Source organism: Telopea speciosissima, chromosome 9, assembly GCF_018873765.1.
Source record: "Telopea speciosissima isolate NSW1024214 ecotype Mountain lineage chromosome 9, Tspe_v1, whole genome shotgun sequence".
In the NCBI taxonomy this organism is placed as follows: domain Eukaryota; kingdom Viridiplantae; phylum Streptophyta; class Magnoliopsida; order Proteales; family Proteaceae; genus Telopea; species Telopea speciosissima.
The window spans coordinates 62060874-62081436 of record NC_057924.1 but is presented as its reverse complement, the minus strand read 5'-3'; the positions used below and the strand labels follow the sequence as shown (position 1 = coordinate 62081436).

Below are 20563 nucleotides of genomic sequence, written 5' to 3'. Positions count from 1 at the left end.
AATGAGCTAATAAAGCATGGGTTTGGTCAATCGTTTAAAGACACCAAACCCATATGTGGATCGAATCATATCAATGAAAAGGGGAAACTGTAGCAAAGCGAACAACGTAACAGGGACTAAAGCAAATACAGAAATTGGTATTGCAACCCATGCCATCCTACTGTCAAGAACAATAGAAAGTGTTGCACTAAAGGCTATCATCATGGTTGCTATAGAAACGAAGAGTGTTGCAAGCCCGATTATCATTCGTTTTGGTAAGGATTTGGCAAAATCTTCTTCAGCATAGCGTGATGTAAGAATAGATAGAAACATCAGAACTGAAGTGGCCGAAGAGAAAAGTGCCAATGCATCTGATATGGCAAAAACCATGAATGATTTGGCCTTTATAAAAATAGGAATGCCATTGTTGTTATTATCTCCACCTGGTACAGTAAAGGCAGCAGCAAACACCACTGTTGCGATGAGTGTGGCTACAACCATGCAAGATGATGCTGTATCCTTCATCCACTTCTCCCCTTCTTTAACCAGATTTGCATGCTCCTCTCTGAACATCATAGCTGGTGTTCTCCCGTCTGAGTTTTTCATTTCTGTGTAAAGAGGTTGGACAATTTTTTCCACTTCCTACAATAAAATGAAGATTGACATTTGAGATTATTATTTCAATTCAGTAATTTAGGGCAAAAAGTAATTGTAACCAATATTTACCATATGGCTGGCAAATATTGATAGACATACGCGGGTGGATCTATGTGATAGAAGAAACCACACCCATATGTCTAACTGGTCAAATTTCAACCCCAAACAAACAAACAATTGATTAAAAAGACTGAATCCAAGTGGATTCACTTCTGAGGCATTTTCCTCGCTTGTTTGGGGAGAAACTTGACTATCCTGTAAGATATTATTGGTCTACTCTTGCCTCCAACATGGTAGGGCTAGAAGGAGAAGTTGTTACTAACCTTCAATTCAAATGGCTATAGAAAAAATTGCATGGAATCAAGAAATGTTACTCCATATATATAGTTTAATCTTTGATTTGAGGGGTTCAAGAACTCAGGGTCACCTTGAACCATTGATACTCTCTTTGCATTTGAAGGGCGGCACCTGAGATTGTATTGAGTCTAGATGAAGGAGCTAGCTTTGCAGCCAAATGTAGCATATTATTATTATTAGAATCAACATAAGATGTTATTAAATCCTTGAGTGCACCAATATCATAGATGAGGTTGAAAATTTTTTCTTGACGGTATGCAACTGCTGTATGAAATATGCTTCTGTGCTCATTGTCGACTTTCCAAATTAGATCAGGATAAGATTGAATAAGCACAATTATGTATTCAATAATACCCAATTCTGCAGCAGTGAATAGTGGTCTTGAAGGCTCTCTAAGAATGGATGATATCTCCCAACCCTTCAATGATAAGATCTCATTCCAAATGAACTTCACCATTTCTAGGGCTTGAATGTTCATCACCTTTGTATCATGAACCAGCATGACATTTGGAACTGTGTAGGGTGATCAATAATTTAATCAATGACCGAAAGTAAAGAAAATAAGTACGTATATATATATTAAAAGAGCTGCATACCTATTGACTTCAAGGTTTTCCAAAGCCATCTATTCAAGCTCTGAACTGCAGGATCGGAGTACGGAAACATAATAGACAATCAAAACATGGAATTAATGTACATCATTATTAAGGCTGTGTTTGGTTTGCATTCTTGGAATAGATTCTGAGTCTAGAATGCATTCTTAATCCCGGCCAGTTCTATATATATATATATAGTGTTTGCATGTTCAAGTTTTGTTTCTGCTGGTTTGTCTTGTGTCAAGTCCTAGTAGGGAACTGAACAAAGCATCGATAAATGAATCTATTATCCAATCTCTCATTTGTTGTCCAACCTGGTATCTCATGCAGAATTCATGTTTTCAGTCTCAGCTCTTTAGGAACAAGCAACTATATATATATACATGCAGAATCTATTCCAAGAATGCATACCAAACACAGTCAAAGTTTGAAAATGCCTCAAAATTATGCAAAAGATCAGAGGATGATGTGATCTAAGGATCCATAATTCACTTGGGTTATATTCCGAATTTAGTCTTTGGACTGTTTTCACATTTAGTTTATTTGTCATAAGTTATTTGAAGAAAGTACAAACACTAAAATTTTCAGGACTTTATGAGACAGAAATATGTGGCTGGAATTAACTTCTAATCTTGGTTTTAATTGTATTCCCTATTATACGCAGATATCTTTATTTACGTACATAGTAATTTCTCTCATACTCTTTCTAAACTCTAACATGGCTCCATTTCTCTTCAACCACATCGTTGGTAGACCTGGGTCTAAAAATATGTTACCACTTTGACCAAATCTATTAAACCAAAATGGCCAGATTCCAAATAATACATTTTAGAGAGAGAGAGAGAGAGAGAGAGGGAGAGGATGTATAATGTAAATAACCTGCTAGGGGTAATATTGGAACTTTAGAAGAGCAAGGGAGGTAGGGGTAATATTAGAACTTAAGAAGAGAAAGGAAGGTATTAAGTTCAGTCAGACATAGGGAATAGTTATGCAGTAGAATTTCGTAAGGCTCCATCTGGTTGCAAATAAAGGGAAAGAAAGAGAAGTGAAATTAGTTTAAAATAGAAAATGAAAATTTTTGTAATCATGATTGTTTAACTACCGTACTAAATATGGTAATCAATCTTTTCAAAATAGAATTTTTGTTTTCTTCTTAAATCCAAGGAATTTGATGGGAAAATGTAATAAAATTTAATAATTAAATGGAATGTTTTGGAGTTACATAATCATAGTAAGTAATGATTACAAAAGTTTCTATTTTAATTTTTTATTTAATTTTGCTTCCCTTTCCTTTCTTTCCCTCGCAGCTAAGGGAGTATGTCATTGTGAGTGAATGTGGATATCCCAAATTTGACAAAAGGAGTAGACTTCACTCCCTCACACTTTTCTTGGGCATTTTGCTTTTTCTGTTTTGACTTGCAGCATCAAAAACCTGTTCTGATTGCTCAAACAAGAACCTTAGGTGGGATTCCAAACAAACAATGTAGTTGCTTATGAAGCAAATGACGGAGATCCGAAGTTGTCCTTTCATAGCATAGCAGTACTACTAAGTATATAAATTAAAAACCTTATTATATCATGGCAATTTAGTTGCTCAATTCCAAATAAACACTTTCTTACTTGACCAATTTGCATACCTTTAGCTCAAGTCCAAGTATAACACAATCTTCTTGTTGTATAATGTATATGTCCTCTTTTTGGTCACCATTTATGAACGTGGTTTTTACATCCATTTGATGTATCACCAAATTATATATAGATGTTATAATTATCATGACCCTTATAGTGGCTCTACTAGCTATCTAAGCGAATGTGTCAAAATAGGTTATATCTTTCTTTTGATTAAAATTTTTTACCACAAGTATTGCTTTAAAATTATCAAGTGAACCAATTGGTTTCAATTTCTTTCGAAATATCCATTAGTATATAGTAGATTAATACCAGTTGAAAGGTCAACCAATTCCCATATATGATTGGCAATTAATAAGTCTAATTCACTCTTTATAGCATCTTCCCAAAAGATAACATTTGGAGATGTAATAGCCCCTTTATATGTAATAGAGTCCTTGTCAACAAGATAGACAAACATATCATCTCCTAGGCTTGTAGCTTTCTTATGTTTCTTAATTCTTCTTAGCCAACCTTCATCCTTAAGTTTAGGGTCACTTCCTTTTGACACTTCATTGTCTAGAGTTAACTTGCCACCATCCACCTTACCTATAGGTATGTCCGTCCTATAAGGAAATATATGTCAAAAATTTCAGCATCCTTGGACTCAATTATCGTGTTTGCCTTAGACATATTTTCCATAGATATAATAATTAAGAACTTGTATGCCGCATACTCAATAAACACACAGTCATAGATCTTAGTACTAATTTTCTTTTCTTGAGTTTAGGTATTCATACCTTTGCCCAATAACCCCACACCTTCATGTGTTTTAAACTAGTTTTCATGCCATACCACAATTCAAATGAAAACATCCTATGGTATTCTATTGAGTAAATAACAAGTCGATAGAATGACTTTTTCCAATATGTTAAGTGGTAACCCTAAACTTATTAGCATAGGATTATGAATTTCTTTTAGGGATCTATTTTTCCTTTTAACCATTCCATTTGACTCTGGTTGATAAGGGACTATAGCCTAATGTATATTTACTTTCAGAATTTAGAAAGACTAGAGGTCTCATATTCAATCTCTATTGGTCTTTAGGCTCTTAATATTCCTTCCTAATTGGTTTTCAACCTCCACCTTATAGGACATAGATGCATGTTTTGCCTCATCATTAGTCCTAAGGAGATATACCATGGTACGCACGCCTAAAGTAGTCATCAATAAATGTTATGAAGTATCTTTTAACACCTCTAGATTTATGTGATTTAAAATAATCTAAGTCAAGATACACTAGAAGGTCATGTTACCTTTCTACTGTATTATGAGGCTTCCTGGTAAACTTGGGGTCAACACTAGTAGGACACTTGTCCGATGGTGTCATAAGATTACTTTCAAGTAAGTTTAACTTACTCATTTTCTTAATATATGGTGCACTGCAATAACTTATTCTATCATGCCCTAAATTAAAAGAGCCAACCTTATAAACAGAAGAAACATTAGACTGTGCTGAATGATTGAAGAAAGAGCAATTAGACTATAACTTACCACAAATGGAGGGAAACATAAGTAACTATAACATGTTCATGAAGTTTTAGTACCAACATAAGTGGTTGTAAATCCCATACAAGACTTGTAATAATCTAGGAGTTTCGGGTCATTTTGATAACACTAACCTGGAGCAACATGTTGGTCCTTCTTATCTCTTGTGATGTTAGAAAATTCAACATGTTCACCTATAAACAATGTAAGTACTTGTTAGAATTCTATCTGTACAGGTTGCACTGAAATTAGAATACGGTTACCTGTAATGTTTCAGATCAACCATTAGGATAATACCCAAACCCTAGTTTGGTACTTAACAATGTCACTATGAAAATTAGAGTATTGAAAGAGAAGACTGTATAACCAATTGTGTTCCATGAGATCCCAAACAGAGTATAAAATAGAAACTAGATCTAGCAATAGCAATAATTACAACAATTTAATTTAGGGGAGATTTTTCAAATTTAGCTCATCTCCAGGGAGCCCAGCACGCCCAGGGTGCTGCCAGCCGTTGGGCTGTGCCGCACACATCCCCAGGCATGCGCCAAGATGTGTGCAGCACAGCTCGACCGCTGGATGCCCCCTGGCAGCACCCTGGGTCCAGGGCTTCACCATGAACCCTTTGATATTGTGGACAGATGTAGCTTTCCCCATGTATGTGTTAGGGTCCAGGCAGGTTAAATTACTGTTCTCAGTTAGGCCTACATTCATTATTCTAATCAGAAAAATAATACACGAAGTTTTTTTTTGTTTTTGTGGGTCCATCAAAAAGCCTTTCGACCCAAACAATGTACTGAAAACAAGCAGAAATGTTCCTCCTCTTGAGAAGAGAAAGGTTTACAACAAAACTAGGGGGGATTAACCCACTAGACAGAGGAAAGAGATCGAGCTTCGCTCTTAACAATCTAGGAATATACATGAAAACAACAGAAAAAAAACACTAAATCAAATGACGCATATTCACGGCAATCAAATATAAGAAGATGAAGAACTTACATGAGTAGATAAAGCTTTGCCAAACGCCAAAATGACATCCACTTGCAAAAGCAGAGGGCTTCCGAGCCAACGCATGCAGAGCAGTCTCCCCATTTTCATCTCGAGCAATTGCTAACAAAGGGTACTTCTTTAGGAGGTATAATGCTACATCTGTCCACAATATCAAAGGGGCAAATAATCCCATTGAATACTGAAATACTCTACTCAACTCAGATATAGGCTCTGTTTGGTTGGAGGCAAATCAAATAAAAGAAGAGAGAAAATTTTCAAATTTAAAAAAGAATCTTTGTTAATCATTATCTAAGCATGATTTTATATATTACTTAAATTTATTATCATATTCAGGAATGATATTTTTAAATGCAATTTTTATTTTACTTTTCAAAACCAAGGGGTTGGGTTTGAATGGAAAGCAAAATTAAATATAAAATGAATTTCAGTTAATGACATAATTACGTGGGGTAATGATTACAAAATTTTTTACAAAATTACAAATCCTCAGATCTCTCTCACGTCCTCAAAAAGAGATAAGAACACTTTATAAGGAAACCCTAACCTAGAATAGTACAAAAATGCCCCTAAAAGCCCCAGATACCCATCCGGTCTAGTTCGGTTTTGAACCCAACATATGTCGATATACATATCATTTTGAAGGTCCCCACGAGCTCTACAAGACCCAAAATCTATGGCGCTGATATATGCACTTTTAGATCATTCTAACGCATTTCGAAGGCGAAGTGACCCGTCGAAGAATTGCCACAGCACTTTCTTGACTGAGATCAGACTTTATGTGGTACAACAAAACAGAGTGTTCTTCTCCTCTTCTTCTTGTCCTATAGTGTCTCTTGCAGTCTAACTTAGTGTTGGAGGGTTCTTTCCAACTATTTTCTTGGCAATAAATTTCCGGTCAGTTTCATGGCGGTAGAAAAGGTTTGAATGAGTTTTAAAGCGGGTTTTCACCGGTACATTGGGTAACAATGTAACACCCCAAGCCATGTACTATTTTGATTCTAGATGGTGGATTCATGTGATCCTCTGTGGTTGTATCCATAGTGGTGAACCATGTAATTCCTTATGTTAGATTATTTTATGCATCAATGTGATTATTATTGTATACTTATTTTTTAATCTTATTTGAAGAGGATCTTAAGAATTTGTTACCAAAAAAAAAAAAAGAAAGAAGAGAATCTTAAAAATGTTGTCTTGTATTTATTAGAGATTGTTGGAATCAACCAATGTTTTGACAGGCTTTTAGTTTTATCAACCTCCACAACCACAAGGACCGAGGGAAATCTGTATTTGAATTAGAGGCATTTGAATTCCCACCCAAAAGGGACTAAGGGAGTGATTGGGTGGATCACTTATATTGTCAGAATAAGGTCTAGTCATCTGGATCCACCTTCGCTCCAGCGCACATCGTGAGGCTGAGGAGCCTCGATCCACACGCCAGCACACATCCTGATGTGTTGGGGTGTGAATCGGGGACTTTTCAGTCGCACAATGTGTCCTGCACATCGTGCCGCGCGGGAGAGGAGCCCAATCCTAGCCATCTAAAGTTGGTATTAAGTGTGTAAGTTTGGCCCTGTCAACCCGAACCCGTCCTGAGCCCGAACAATGCCTGAGCTGGATTTTTCAACCCTGAGGGTAGGTTAGGGTTGAAATTTTTAAGCCCTAGGTCAGGTTTGGGGCCAGGCTGAACCCGGCCTAGCCAGTGTTAGGTTATGCTTTACCTTTTACAATTTTTGTTTAGAATGTAATTGTCTATTGAACTAAAAGTATTTAACTTTTTAAGTATTGGGGTTAAAAGGTAAGTTAACTATCTCACCAGAGACTTTCGTTTAATATAGAATTGTGATGCAAAGTTGTATGTGTTCAAGATTTGAATCATGTGATGCCAAGCCCCTCTCTCTCTCTCTCTCTTAATACATAGAATCAGGGCACTCGGCCCTGAAAAAAATTAGGATCAATCTAGGCCAACCCGACCCGGCCCGATCAAGGTCAATCAATCAGGGATGGACTAGATTGGGCTAAGTCCGGCAGGGTTGGGCCTGGGTTGAGATATCTTAGCCCGACCTCAAGGCCGGGTTAGGCTTGGACTAAGCTAAGAGGACCCAGGGTTGGGCTGTGGTTTTAAAAAACTCCGCCATGTTTCACCCCTAGTTGGAATCATGATTTAAAAAATCGGAATTGGATCAGTTTAATCAGCTGATTCGAATCTTGATTTGAATTAGAATCGGCTATAATTGATCTTGATCGAACCCAATTTTGGTTGATCCAGAGCGATCGATGTTAGGGCTTTTGGGACCAGATCGCTAGGTTTCAGATTTGAGGGGGTCAATTCTAGCAGATTCCAATTAGAATCCCAATTCCAAATTTAAAATCCTTGATAGGGTATGCCCCAACTTATTTTCTTTCTTTTTCATCGAAACAACAGAGAGAGACATGTAAAGGAAGCAAAGGTTAGGAAATAGTTGCTTACCAAACAAATTTGTAGTAATGGTAGCGATGAGCAGAGCAATCCTATCATCCTCTGATAGAACAGTGGTAGAATAAAGATACCAAACCATGTCTCGATGGCCTAGTAAAGCAGACATATGTAATGGTATCATTCGATTACTACTTCGTATCCCAGGTAAATTTCGATTCTTAGTTACCATCACCTTAGCAATTTGAGTGATTCCTGATGCAGCTGCAAAACACAGTGCTGTATTATCATATCTGTTTTTCAATTCGAGATCACATGGTTGCATCCATTTCACCAATTCTTCTACAAACTCAACTCGCCTTGCTCCTGCTTCAATGTGAAGTGCCGTCTCCTGTCCATCTGTAATTGGAGCTCTAGCCGCACTGGGATTGCGTTGCAGGAACTCCTTTGCAGTAACCCAGTCACCTTTTAATGCTGCTTGATAAAGAGGCACGTATTCTATAGGACGTGTGTGTTGCCATATTGCTGCCAAGGTGAAGTTGTTACAGCAAACACCAACCAAAAACAAGAAAGAAAAACAAAAACAGAGCAAGATGACACCGAGGAGATTTAACGTGGTTCACACACACACACCAGTATAATGTGCTACATCCATGGACCAAGGCGAAGATGATTTATTATGCGAATCGGAGAAAAATTATAATGGAGATCTCTCAAGAACACCCAAAATGGCGTTATTACTCTCCTAGAAACCCTAAAATGAAAACCCCAAATCTTACTCATCTTTACAATAAAACAGTAAAGAACATAAATACTCCTCCATCTAGATTTATTGTTTTTATTAGACAATTAAGATAAGATTTACTAAGCTATCATGCCCACAAATTCCTATTAGGAATTGGATAAGGGCAGCCCAACTATATAAGCTACTGAGCTAACCTACCCTAAGTTCCTGAATTCGAAGAAGGAATTGGTACATGGTACGCGAGCTCCCCTCCCTCCCTCCAACGAAAGAATATCACGGCCTAGGCTGGGCTTTTACCCCATGGGCTGGTTTAGGATTGGGATATATAGGGAAACAGAACGCTAACCTGTTGCATGGTTCTTGCGCATAGACATGATCGCATGAATTTACCGTTCAACCCTCAATAAAATTAAAAATCTTGTTCCAACAAATCCCCCTACGCGTGGTCTCATTGGCCCCCGCACTGGTGCAATCGCTACACAATGAGATAGTGGTCTCTTGCCCATATATGAGAGAGGGTTCTCTGAGAAAGCAGGGTACACTACTCCCTCTCACATTGTTTTTTTAAATAATTATTTCTCTCTCCTTAAAACAATTAGTATAATAACAAATGTGAGGAAGCACAGTGCATACATATTTAGATTTGTGGGTGGCAAAAAACTTATTCCCTAATTTGATTTCATTTTACTTCAGCAAATGAAAAAAAAAATTGGAAGAGAGTTTTCTGTGTGGGAGCGTGGCCCTGTGCACACACTAGGGCCAGAGTGGACATGAAAGTATACAATGCGATCATTTCACCCTCCTCTATATAAGGGCTTAATGTGCATGCTCCCCTTATACAGTTCTTTTTGTCCTATAAAAATTTACTTTATTTCAAGGGGCGTTGTTCTCTGTGCCGCAACGCAGGTTGCACCCAGGCACATGGGGGTGGGCGCAATGACCATCCTGCCCCCCTGAGTGACAGGTCCATGTGCTTGGGCACAGCCTGCGCTGCAGCATAGAAAACATTCTAGCTCCCTTATTTCAAATATAAAAAGCAGAGCCTAAAAGAAATATTGAATATTGAAAAGAGTAAAATGTACATTGAGTGATGATAAATGTTACCTGTGGTGGTGGAGGTTGATGATCCTATTGATGGAGCTCGAGTCAATACAGGAGTCACTCGAGCAGGAAAGCACGACTGAATGGTAGGAGTATTATGGTTTGGAACAGCGGACGCTACGGATGTCGACATGATATCACCTCCTCGAACTTGCAACTATCAAAGAAAAGAAACAAAAATCTGTTAGAGAATAACTATCACTATCAGGGCAAGTTTTGTAAGAAAGAACCATGTCCCTGGATTTTGAGGATTCAGATCCTCTGCTCCCGGCTGCCCTTGTAGCCGGGTTGCAGTCTCACACAGGCAAGGGTGAAATGATTGTCCTACCCACTACCCGAACACCTTGCTTGGGTGGGGTCCACGTCCTACCTGTGTGAGGCTGCACGCCAGCCACATGGGCAGGCGGCAGCAGAGGATCCAAATTGCTGGAATTTTTGGGGGTGAAGACATGGACTGTCTGATATAAGAGCTATTATCCCTCATCTTTAAATTAAGTAAGATCGGCAGTATCGATCAGGTCCGGCTGGATTGGTCCTAGGTAATCTTAATATAGACTGACAAATCACCCTGATACAATACTCGTGGAAAAGACTATAGAGCCACCGATGCACTTGCGGACAAAGATACTCTTAAGGCTCCATCTAGTTGTAAGGAAATAAAAAGAAGGGAAGTGAAATTAAATCAAAACTAAAATGAAAACTTTTATAATCATTACCTAACATAATCTGATTATGTAATTAACTTCAAAAACATTCAAAATCTAGTTATTAAGTTTTACTATATTTTATAATCAAATTCCTTAGTTTTAAGAAGAAAAATAAAATAATTCATTTGAAAAGTATAATTATCATATTTAGTAAGAGTTTAAGATAATTACACTATGATAAATTACAAAATTTTCATCCTTTTTAAGACCGATTTCTCTTCCCTTCCCTTCCTCTACCCTTACTTGCAATTGCAACCAGATGGAACCCAAGGGTAGGATCAAAATAAGTTGAACTGACTTATCATTATGTCTTTTCTATGTGAAATAACAAGATTACCCCTGCATTAAATAGCTTTTGGGAATAACACAAAGGGTAAAATTTAAAAGTACAATTACAACTTCTTAGTTCACCTACTTGATGACAACAAGATGCACCCATATGTGCGTGCGATATGTTCCTTTTCCTCGAAAGCATAGAATCATTGATTGTGTATACAACAATCACTGTTAATTTTCCCTTTTTAAGGAAGTAGGTTCCCTAAGCAAGAGTCATAGGCGAGTGCAACAGAAGAGTACCATAAATAGGAGGGCACCGATGTCATTTCATGTGAAGAGAAAAGATAGACATAGAGATGCTTAGCGGTACCATACAAAAACAGAGAACCTTTGCCCTTTAATAACATAGTTGTGAAAAGACTATATCAGGCTTTGAAGTTATGTGCCAAAATTGATGAAGCACCATTTTTTTTAAAGAAAAATGGGACATGGATCAGGCTGGGTTGGGTTGAAATTTCTTAGCCCCAAAGGTCAGTTTGAGCTAGCTAGGTTAACTCTCACCTGCCTGACTTGTACCTCTTCTCACAACTTGCCATATCAGAGCTGTGGAAAAGCCTACTATTATTGAGAAATGAGAGGATTAAGGGATTCTCTTCTGTATTCTTTGAGAAAAGATTTTATTGAGAGAATAATTAAGAGAAAGAAATATAAAGATAAAGCTCTAACCCAAAATCTCAGATCTAGATGGATAGGTTTAGAAATATGGAACATACCTCTTCTGCAGAGTTCAAACAGATAAGTTCTCAACCCTGAGCCGCCAAATAGAGCTTGAGTGGTTGGCGAAGTGAACCACATCTTTCATCCGCTGATGAACCCCCCTGCGTTGTGGAAGAGAATGAACTCTCTTAGCTAGCTTTCCTTTTTTTTTTTTTTTTTTTTTTTGGAGAGCAATTAAAATGGAAGGATGGATGTCATGTAATGGAAAATTCATGGATATAGCTGTAGCTGAAGTCAAGTCAATAAGTCCACCCTGCAACAAACAAAGGAAGGCGAAATATGCAATTTGGATTCTCTACTGCCGAGTTACACGTTAGGATTCTACTATTAAGACACAGCAAGACGGTAAATGATCGTCTTACACCCACTCGGGTAAGAACAAGTAATGATTACATTACCCCAGCTTAGATGTCAAGTAAAGTGGAAGTGGAGACCTGCATGGTAAAAGTTCGTAACAGTAAACAGTACCAAACCTCTCACTTCTAAGTTTTTATTTCTTTTTCATGTGGCTCCCATCTCCCTCTCTTTACAGCAATGATGTTTAAGAGGAAAGAGGAAGGAAAGAGGGCAGAAAAAGGGAGGAAAGAGACGTAATGTCGGTCGGCTAACATTGTCATAGCCTTTAACGCATTATCTATTGACAAAGTCACAAAGGCATGCCTGCCTTCTAGAAATCGGATCAGCCTTGGATTCCATTAGGGTGTGTTTGGTTGCGTAAATTTGTTGGTGTCTGTATCGACATTGGTGGTGCTTTCATAAAGAGGCTATCAGTGGAATCGTCATCGTGTCAAATTAATTGTTTGGTTACCCTGATTCTGTGAAATGAATCTTTCTGAATAACTATTTGGTTTTCCTGATTTTGTGACATGAATTTTCCTGAATAATTTTTTGGTTATCCTGAGTCTATCAATTGGATTTATCCTCAATCTACCTGCAAAATTGTTTGGTTTACCATGTAACTGTCAATTGATCAAATTTTAATTTTTAAGTACAAGTAATATTTTTGCTTTATACTTTGGATTTCTGAAGTGGCCAATCATGCCATTTATTTGGGCGTCCTCCTTAGACAGATCAATCTTTATTACAACAAACCCAGATTTACCTTTCTTGTGATTCAGATAATATAATATATTTTGGCAATCACAATATTATCAGAAATTTGTCTTCCAGAAATAAAAGCTGCCTAGAAAGGGGAGATAAAACTAGGGAGGTGACCCTTCAGTCTATTAGCAATAATTTTTGCAAGAAATTTATAAATAACACTACAAAGACTGATGGGTCTAAATCCCCTAACCTGGAGGCCTTATCAGATTTTGGAATCAAACAGATAAGAGTATGGTTAACTCCATTGGGCATAGAAGTAGTAGAGAAAAAATGAGTCGCAAATTTCAAAATATCAGATTGCACAAAATTCCAAAATTTTTGAAAAAAACAAGCCTAAAAACCATCCACCCCTCGGGGTTTTAAAAGGTCTCAGAGAAAAATCCACAACCTTTATTTCTTGAATGGTAGGTGGGGCACAAAGGAGAGCTTGATCGGAGTCAGAGATTCTAAGAGAAAAGATACATTCAACAAAACTAGCATCAAAGGGGTTGGAAGAAGTAAAAATGTTACTCATATGATCCGCAAAAGCAAGAGCAATGACCTTAGGGTCAGTTAATCTATTAGCACTATCCAAAGTAATAAAATCAATTCTTCATCTTTTCAAATTGATTTTAGCCACAGAATGATAAAATATAGTATTTCTATTCCCATTCTTGATGTAGAGATGTCTAGATTTTTGCAACCAAAACACTTCTTCAACTTCAAAAATCTATTTGAGTTTGATTGAAATATTAGACAAGATCTCAGAATTAGGGTTGGGGTAGCTCTCAATCACAGAGAATTCATGGATGAGGTTCTGCTTAATACAATCAATATGGCCAAACACATTCTTTGATTGATATTTGAAAAACTAAGAAAAATGATATACAGGATGGACCATATGATTGATATAGACCACAAAATTTGACAAGAGGAGCATCTATAGCATCTCCAATCAATCCACTGTTGAAACTATTAAATCATGAGTTAGAAGTGGCAAAAAGTAGATATAGAGCATGTTGACAAGGCTTTCTTTTCCTTGGTTTTAACTTTTGGACCAATTTTCAAGTGTGAGAAATTGGGATGGAAACACTGGGCCTCCATGTTTGGATTGGGCTTCCCAACATGTGGGCTGGGCTTAGGCTGGTGAATCCCAGCCTTAACCGAATTGGGTCAGGCTTTGTATGAGGTCTTGGGTTGAACCTGTCCTAGCATGAGCCAGACCTATATCATATGCAGTTGGGGGGATTGGGCTATATCTATATGGCAAGGCAAACTGACCTACAAGTTTCCACTTTCCAGTCAATACTTAGGCAATTTATGGCTCAGTCTGAGTTGCACTGAGTTATCTTGAATTGTTGACTCAAGACTGAGTCATTGCAAAATCGCCTAGTCAAGGAAACCCTTTTTCTGCTCATGTACAAGGTCCTTTTACCTAAGTTGATCAAAGCTTCACCCTCTAGATATTCTCTCATATGTGGTTATGGCCACAACTAAGTTGCAATTCTCTCATTCCAGCACTGAGGCAAGATACTGCTTTAGCAATCCAGTTTTTTGCCACATGGCATGCCAATTGGGACCAATCTAAATCCTTGAATGGGAAAAAGGAACTATAGGCTGGTCATAGATCTGTTTCGAGGAGCTTATTTAATCATATAGCTCATCTTGTAATGAACATTTCTTCTTGTATTTTCAAGAGTTCAGAGCTTTTTTGTGTTGTTTTGCCATTTTCAGTTCTTTACTTTATTTGAACACATGGAAGAGCTTTGCTTTCCTATCACTAAAAGTTGGGCCTTGATCACCAGCATAAGTGTAGAAGAGGGAGAAAGATAGAGAGAGAGAGAGAGAGGATTTGATTCTTGGTCTTGGTAATCATAATACCAAGACTTTACCAACTAGGGGCTCTCTTCCAAAAGATAATTAATTTGGGAGTGTAGACCTTGCATCATAAAGGCCATGGATGGATCAATATGATAAGAGGATTCAACAATCTCATCAATAATATCAAATTTCAACCTAAAACATGTACTGCAAAAGGTTAAAAATGGGTCCAAAGTTTTTGCCTTTTCTAAGAGGAAAATCAATTATTAAAACTACCCAACATATTAAAACTAGACATCAAACACATTATAATTGGAACAGCTATTACAAAGCATGAAGCTTTTAATCATATCACCAACAAAATGCATTATTGATAAGATCAACTCCATTATAAGTAGCAAAATTTTAATTTACATTCGATACTAGATCTAAAGGAGCTAATAGAGCAAGGGTTTGAGCTATCATTTAAAGACACCAAACCCATATGTGGAACGAATCATATCAATGAAAAGGGGAAATTGCAGCAAAGCGAACACTGTAACAGGGACACAAGCAAATACAGCTATTGGTATCGCAACCCATGCCATCCTACTGTCAAGAACAATAGAGAGTGTTGCACTAAAGGCTATCATCAAGGTTGCTATAGAAACGAAGAGTGTTGCAAGCCCGATTATCATTCGTGTTGGTAAGGACTTGGAGAAATCTTTTTCAGCATAGCGTGAGGTAAGAATAGATAGAAACATCAGAACTGAAGTGGCTGAAGAGAAAAGTGCCAATGCATCTGATATGGCAAAAACCATGAAGGATTTGGCCTTTATAAAAATAGGAATGCCATTGTTGTTATTATCTCCGCCTGGTATTGTAAAGATTGCTGCAAACACCACTGTTAAGATGAGTGTAGCTACAACCATGCACGATGATGCTGTATCCTTCATCCACTTCTCCCCTTCTTTAACCAGATTTGCATGCTCCTCTCTGAACATCATAGCTGGTGTTCTCCCCTTTGAGTTTTTCATTTCTGTGTAAAGAGGTTGGACAAGCTTTTCCACTTCCTACAATATAATGAAGACATTTGATATTAATTCAATCATTTCATTAGTCACAAAATAATTTAAATTTAGAACAACTGCCTAGCGCAATTGGTAGAAGTGTGGAGCGTAAATGCCCACCCTACCAGGACATCTTAGGTTCAAGCCTCCTGGTTCTCATCTTCCCTCCCTTCCCCCCCCCCCCCCCCAATAGGGCTAAAGGTAATTTTAACCAATATTACTGGCATTTGTATTCTCAAGATGCCAACTCCCCTTGCCATGTGGTAAACATTGAGGGATGTCATGGGTAGATCCTTATGGTTTCTTATGATAGAAGAAACCTTGGTTATGAGTGAATCCGAAAACTTAGTTTCATAAAGTTACAAAAACAAACAATTGGTTAAGAGTGAATCCAAAAACTTTCATAAAGTCACAAAAATATTAAAAGAAAATAGCATTGTTTCAATAACTGTTACCTTGAACCATTGATACTCTCTTTGCATTTGAAAGGCGGCACCAGAGATTGTATGAGTCGAGATGAAGAAGCTAGCTTTGCAGCCAAATGTAGCATATTATTCCCATTAGAATCAACATAGGTTGCAAAAGAATCCTTGAATATACCAATCTCATAGATGAGGCTGAAAATCTTTTCTTGACGGTATTCAACTGCTATATGAAATATGCTTCTATTCTCATCATCGACTTTCGAAACTAGACCAGGATAAGATTCAATAAGCACCCTTACAAATTCAACAATACCCAACTCTGCAGCAGTGAATAGAGGTCTTGACGGCTCTGTAAGTATGGACAACATCTGCCCACCGTTCAATGATAAGATCTCATTCCAAACGAACTTCACCACTTCTAGGGCTTGAACGCCCCCCATCACCTTTGTATCATGAACCAGCACAATACTCGGGACTGTATAGTAGGGTGCTAAATCAATAATTTAATCAATGACTGAGAGTAAAGACCATAAGTAAGTATATTAAAAGAGCTGCTGCATACCTAGTGACTTCAATTTCCATAACAGTCCATTCAATCTCCAAACTCCAGGAGCAAGGAAACCTAATGGGCAATCGAAAAAAACATGGAATTAATTAATTAATGTACCTTCAATCTAATAACCAAAACCTGGTATGGTTCCTAAGACAAGAACCCTAGGTGGGATTCAAAAAAAAAAAACCTAAAACCTTGATTTGATAAGTATCAACTTCCCAAGGGCAATCCCCAAGGTAAGGCTACAGTCTCAAAAAAACAAACCTTCCCAAGGCCAATCCCCAAGGGACAGGCTACAGCCTAAGAAAAAACAAAGCCTAAACCGGCCACAAAACATGGTATGGTCCCTCATACAAGAACCTTCGGTGGGATTCCAAAAAGACATGGAAGCTGCTTATGTATTGGCTTCAAGCCTGTTAATAATCGTAAAATTTTAAGTCATGAGCTCTAACCTTTCGATCAAAGGAGGGCTGACCTTTCAATTTTTTGGCTTCAGTTGCTGCTATGATTCCTGATGCAGCCACAAAACACAGGGCTGTATGATCCTCCAAGTTTTTCAAAATGAGAGATCAAGTGTATGAATCCATTTCATCAACTCTAGATGGTGTTGGAAACAAAACTGGGCAAGACCATGATGAACCTGGCTTTGCAGCATCCATGTCTAGATGCTGTTGGAAGCAAAACCATCTCTAGATGCTGGTGTAGGAAGCGAAATTGGTCAAGACCATGATGAACCTGGCTTTGCAGCATTTATCTCTAGATGCTGTTGGAAGCATAACCATCTCTAGATGCTGGTGTAGCAAGCGAAACTGGGCATGACCATGATGAAACCTGTTTTTGCTGAAGTGCAGTCTTGAACGACCCGAGACTTATCAGTTTAGAAGAGATGTCATGAGCCACTTGAGCAAGAGCAACTGACTTCATAATTGGTTTAAAAGGCAAGGTAAGGGTACATCCATTATTCGAATAACAAAAATAAATAAATAGATGAAGAAGAAGAAGAAGAAGAAGAAGAAGAAGAACGTACATGAGTGGATAAATCTTTGCCAAAAACCAAAATTGCATCCACTTGCAAAAGCAGAGGGCTTCCGAGCCAATGCATGCAGAGCAGTCTCCCCATTTCTATCTCGAGCAATTGATAACCAAGGATACTTCTTTAGGAGGTCCCATGCAACATCTGTCCACAATATCAAATCTACAAACTCAGAATACTTCATCACTCTGGTTTTACCTTGAAAATAGAAAGATTAGGAGGTAATTAAAATTGCTTACCAAACAAATCTGTAGTAATGGTTGTCATAAGCAGAGAAATCCTGTCATCCTCTGTAAGAACTGTATCCCCTGTTGCAGAGTAAAGATACCAAACCATGTCTCGATGGCCTAATAAAGCAGACATATACAATGGTGTCCTTCCGTTACTACCTCGGATCGCCGGTAAAGTTGGATTCTTTGTTACCATAACCTTTGCAATTTGAGTGATTCCTGATGCAGCCGCAAAATACAGGGCTGTATTATCATGTATGTTTTTCAATGCGAGATCATGTGGCTGCATCAATTTCACCAACTCTTCCACAAACTTAACTTGTCTTGCTCCTGCTGCAATGTAAAGTGCCGTTTCTTGTGCATCTGTAATTGGAGCTCTAACTGCACCGGGATTGCGTTGCAGAAACACCATTGCAGTAGCCCAATCACCTTTTAATGCTGCTTGGTAAAGAGGTACGTATTCTATGGGAGGTGTCTGTAATTGCGATATTTCTGCCAAGATGAAGTACATATATATGTCAGGAATTGAAAGAAGAAAAAAAAAATGTAAATTGCAACCAAACAGGGTCTTGGTGAGAAGGTACCTTCCATGGAGGTAATTGATAGTCGTCCCTGTGTTGAAGGTGGAGTCACTCGAGCAGGGAAGCATGATAGAATGGTAATAATATGGTTATGAACAACTGGATTTAGGGATGTCGACATGAAATCACCTCCTCAAACCTGCAACTAATCAAACAAGTATCAACTAAATGTAGTTAGAGAATTGCTACTCCACCAGTGTGTGTGGGTGTCGTTAGAAAGAACCATATCCCTGGATTTTAGGGTTTTAACTTATAACTCTTACCAAATTTATTGAAGTGGAGCCTCTAATGAAAGACAAGAATTATTGTTTAGCTATCCTGTTAGTAATAAGAGAAAGAAATACAGATCAGATAAAGTTGTGACCAAAATCTCTGCATCTACAATTGTATACATTCCCTAAGAACAATTGAACATACCTCTTCTCCAAATAGAGCTTCAGATTAACAATGCTCCTTGTGGCTGATAAACACTATAAAGCCCTCATCAGCTTGATGGGTTGGGGAAATAAATGAACTAAAACACCCTTCCACTGTGGAACCTCTGTTGTGGAAGAGAAGGAACACAGCTACCCTTTTTAATAGAGCAAGGAAGGATATCATATTATCATCATTCATGTATCTGGAAACATCTTCGAAGGAACACGATATATGTAAAGAATAGTGGTCCCCACACCCTAGATCCTCTCCAAAGATATTTAACTACCACGCGGTTCACGCCCCTTGGATGGTGAGAGATCGGTCGATTGAATCTGACGTTTAAATGTCATTGGAATTTGGAAAGGATCCGGGATCCAATAAAGGAAAATGACTTTTGTCCAAAAAAAAAAAAAAAAAACAAAAAACAAAGGAAAACGACTTTTGGGTCCAAGCGAGCTAATAAAGCATGGTTTGGTCGGTCGTTTAAAGATACCAAACCCGTATGTGGAACTTTCAAAGAGACAAATATCCAATATCCAGCTCACACAATCGATGAGCACCATTCAAGTAAGACGAATGAGGAAAATATCCAATCTTCAGGTCAGATAACCGTTGAGCACCATTCAAGGAAGATGATTAAGGATAATCTCAAATCACCTACAGCTCACATAAACGTTGGCCATCAATCAAACTAGATAACTGAAACTAAGCCAAGAAAGAGAATCAGTGACAAAGATTGTGATATGATCCTTAACTAAAGATGGTTTTTATCAACTTGTTTTGAATAAATCCTCTGATCTTACAAATAAATGCTCTACATGCACTTTTACGTGAACAAACCTCTCTTCAACAATGGCACTACCGGTTAGGTCATCCTACTCTTCGCACAGTATGCCATATCATCTCTTCGTTCCAACTACCTATTACCTCTCAAAAGGAGTATCTGATTTGCAGTGCTTGTCAACAGGGCAAAAGTCACAAGCTTCCTTTTAGTACCTCCACCTCCAAATCAACAGACCTCTTGATTTAGTTTTTCTGGATGTTTGGGGACCTTCTCCCATTCTCTCCAATGATGGTCATCGCTTTTATGTTATATTTGTTGATGATTACAGCAAATACTTATGGTTGTATCCACTTATAAATCTAAGGTTTTTGGTATTATTCAAAAGTTCAAGGTTCTTGTTGAGAATCTCTTTGACTGGAAAATCAAGCGTTTCCATAGTGATTGGGACTGTGAATATCGTACGGTTTCTCATTTTCTTGAGCAATCCGGCATTGAACATCGTGTTTCATGTCCTCACACCTATGAACAAAATGGGTCTGTCGAGCATTGCCATAGACATATAGTAGAAACTGGTTTGGCACTTCTTGCTCATGCCTCTGTCCCACAGCAATTTTGGCACCATGCCTTTGATACAGCGGTGTTTTTTTATTTTATTAACCGTCTCCCCACCCCTATTCTAAACAACACGTCGCCTATCTTTTGGCTATATAGGACCCATCCAACTTATGACCATCTAAGGGTATTTGGTAGCGCTTGTTATCCACTTTTACACCCTTCCAGTACTCACAAATTGGATAGCCGGTCAAGTATCC

At 38.0% G+C, this 20563-nt stretch overlaps 1 protein-coding gene and 1 pseudogene across 2 annotated transcripts; both read right to left on the bottom strand.

Moving 5' to 3' along the window:
• Positions 1 to 18632, bottom strand: LOC122640841 (ankyrin repeat-containing protein ITN1-like). Of its 2 annotated transcripts, none has more exons than XM_043834097.1 (7): positions 18554 to 18632; positions 17979 to 18461; positions 5745 to 5894; positions 4880 to 4939; positions 1590 to 1634; positions 1064 to 1506; positions 1 to 621 (listed from the first exon to the last, which is right to left on the bottom strand). In XM_043834097.1, exons 1-7 carry the CDS (start codon positions 18558 to 18560, stop codon positions 7 to 9), a joined length of 1803 nt encoding a protein of 600 aa, XP_043690032.1. In that variant the 5' UTR covers positions 18561 to 18632; the 3' UTR covers positions 1 to 6. The 2 variants fall into 2 exon arrangements, with proteins under 2 accessions (XP_043690032.1, XP_043690034.1); XM_043834099.1 differs by lacking the exon at positions 18554 to 18632 and having other exon boundaries at positions 17979 to 18086; positions 18169 to 18306.
• On the bottom strand, positions 15043 to 16814 carry LOC122640842 (annotated as a pseudogene).
• Positions 18633 to 20563: the final 1931 nt, after the last annotated feature.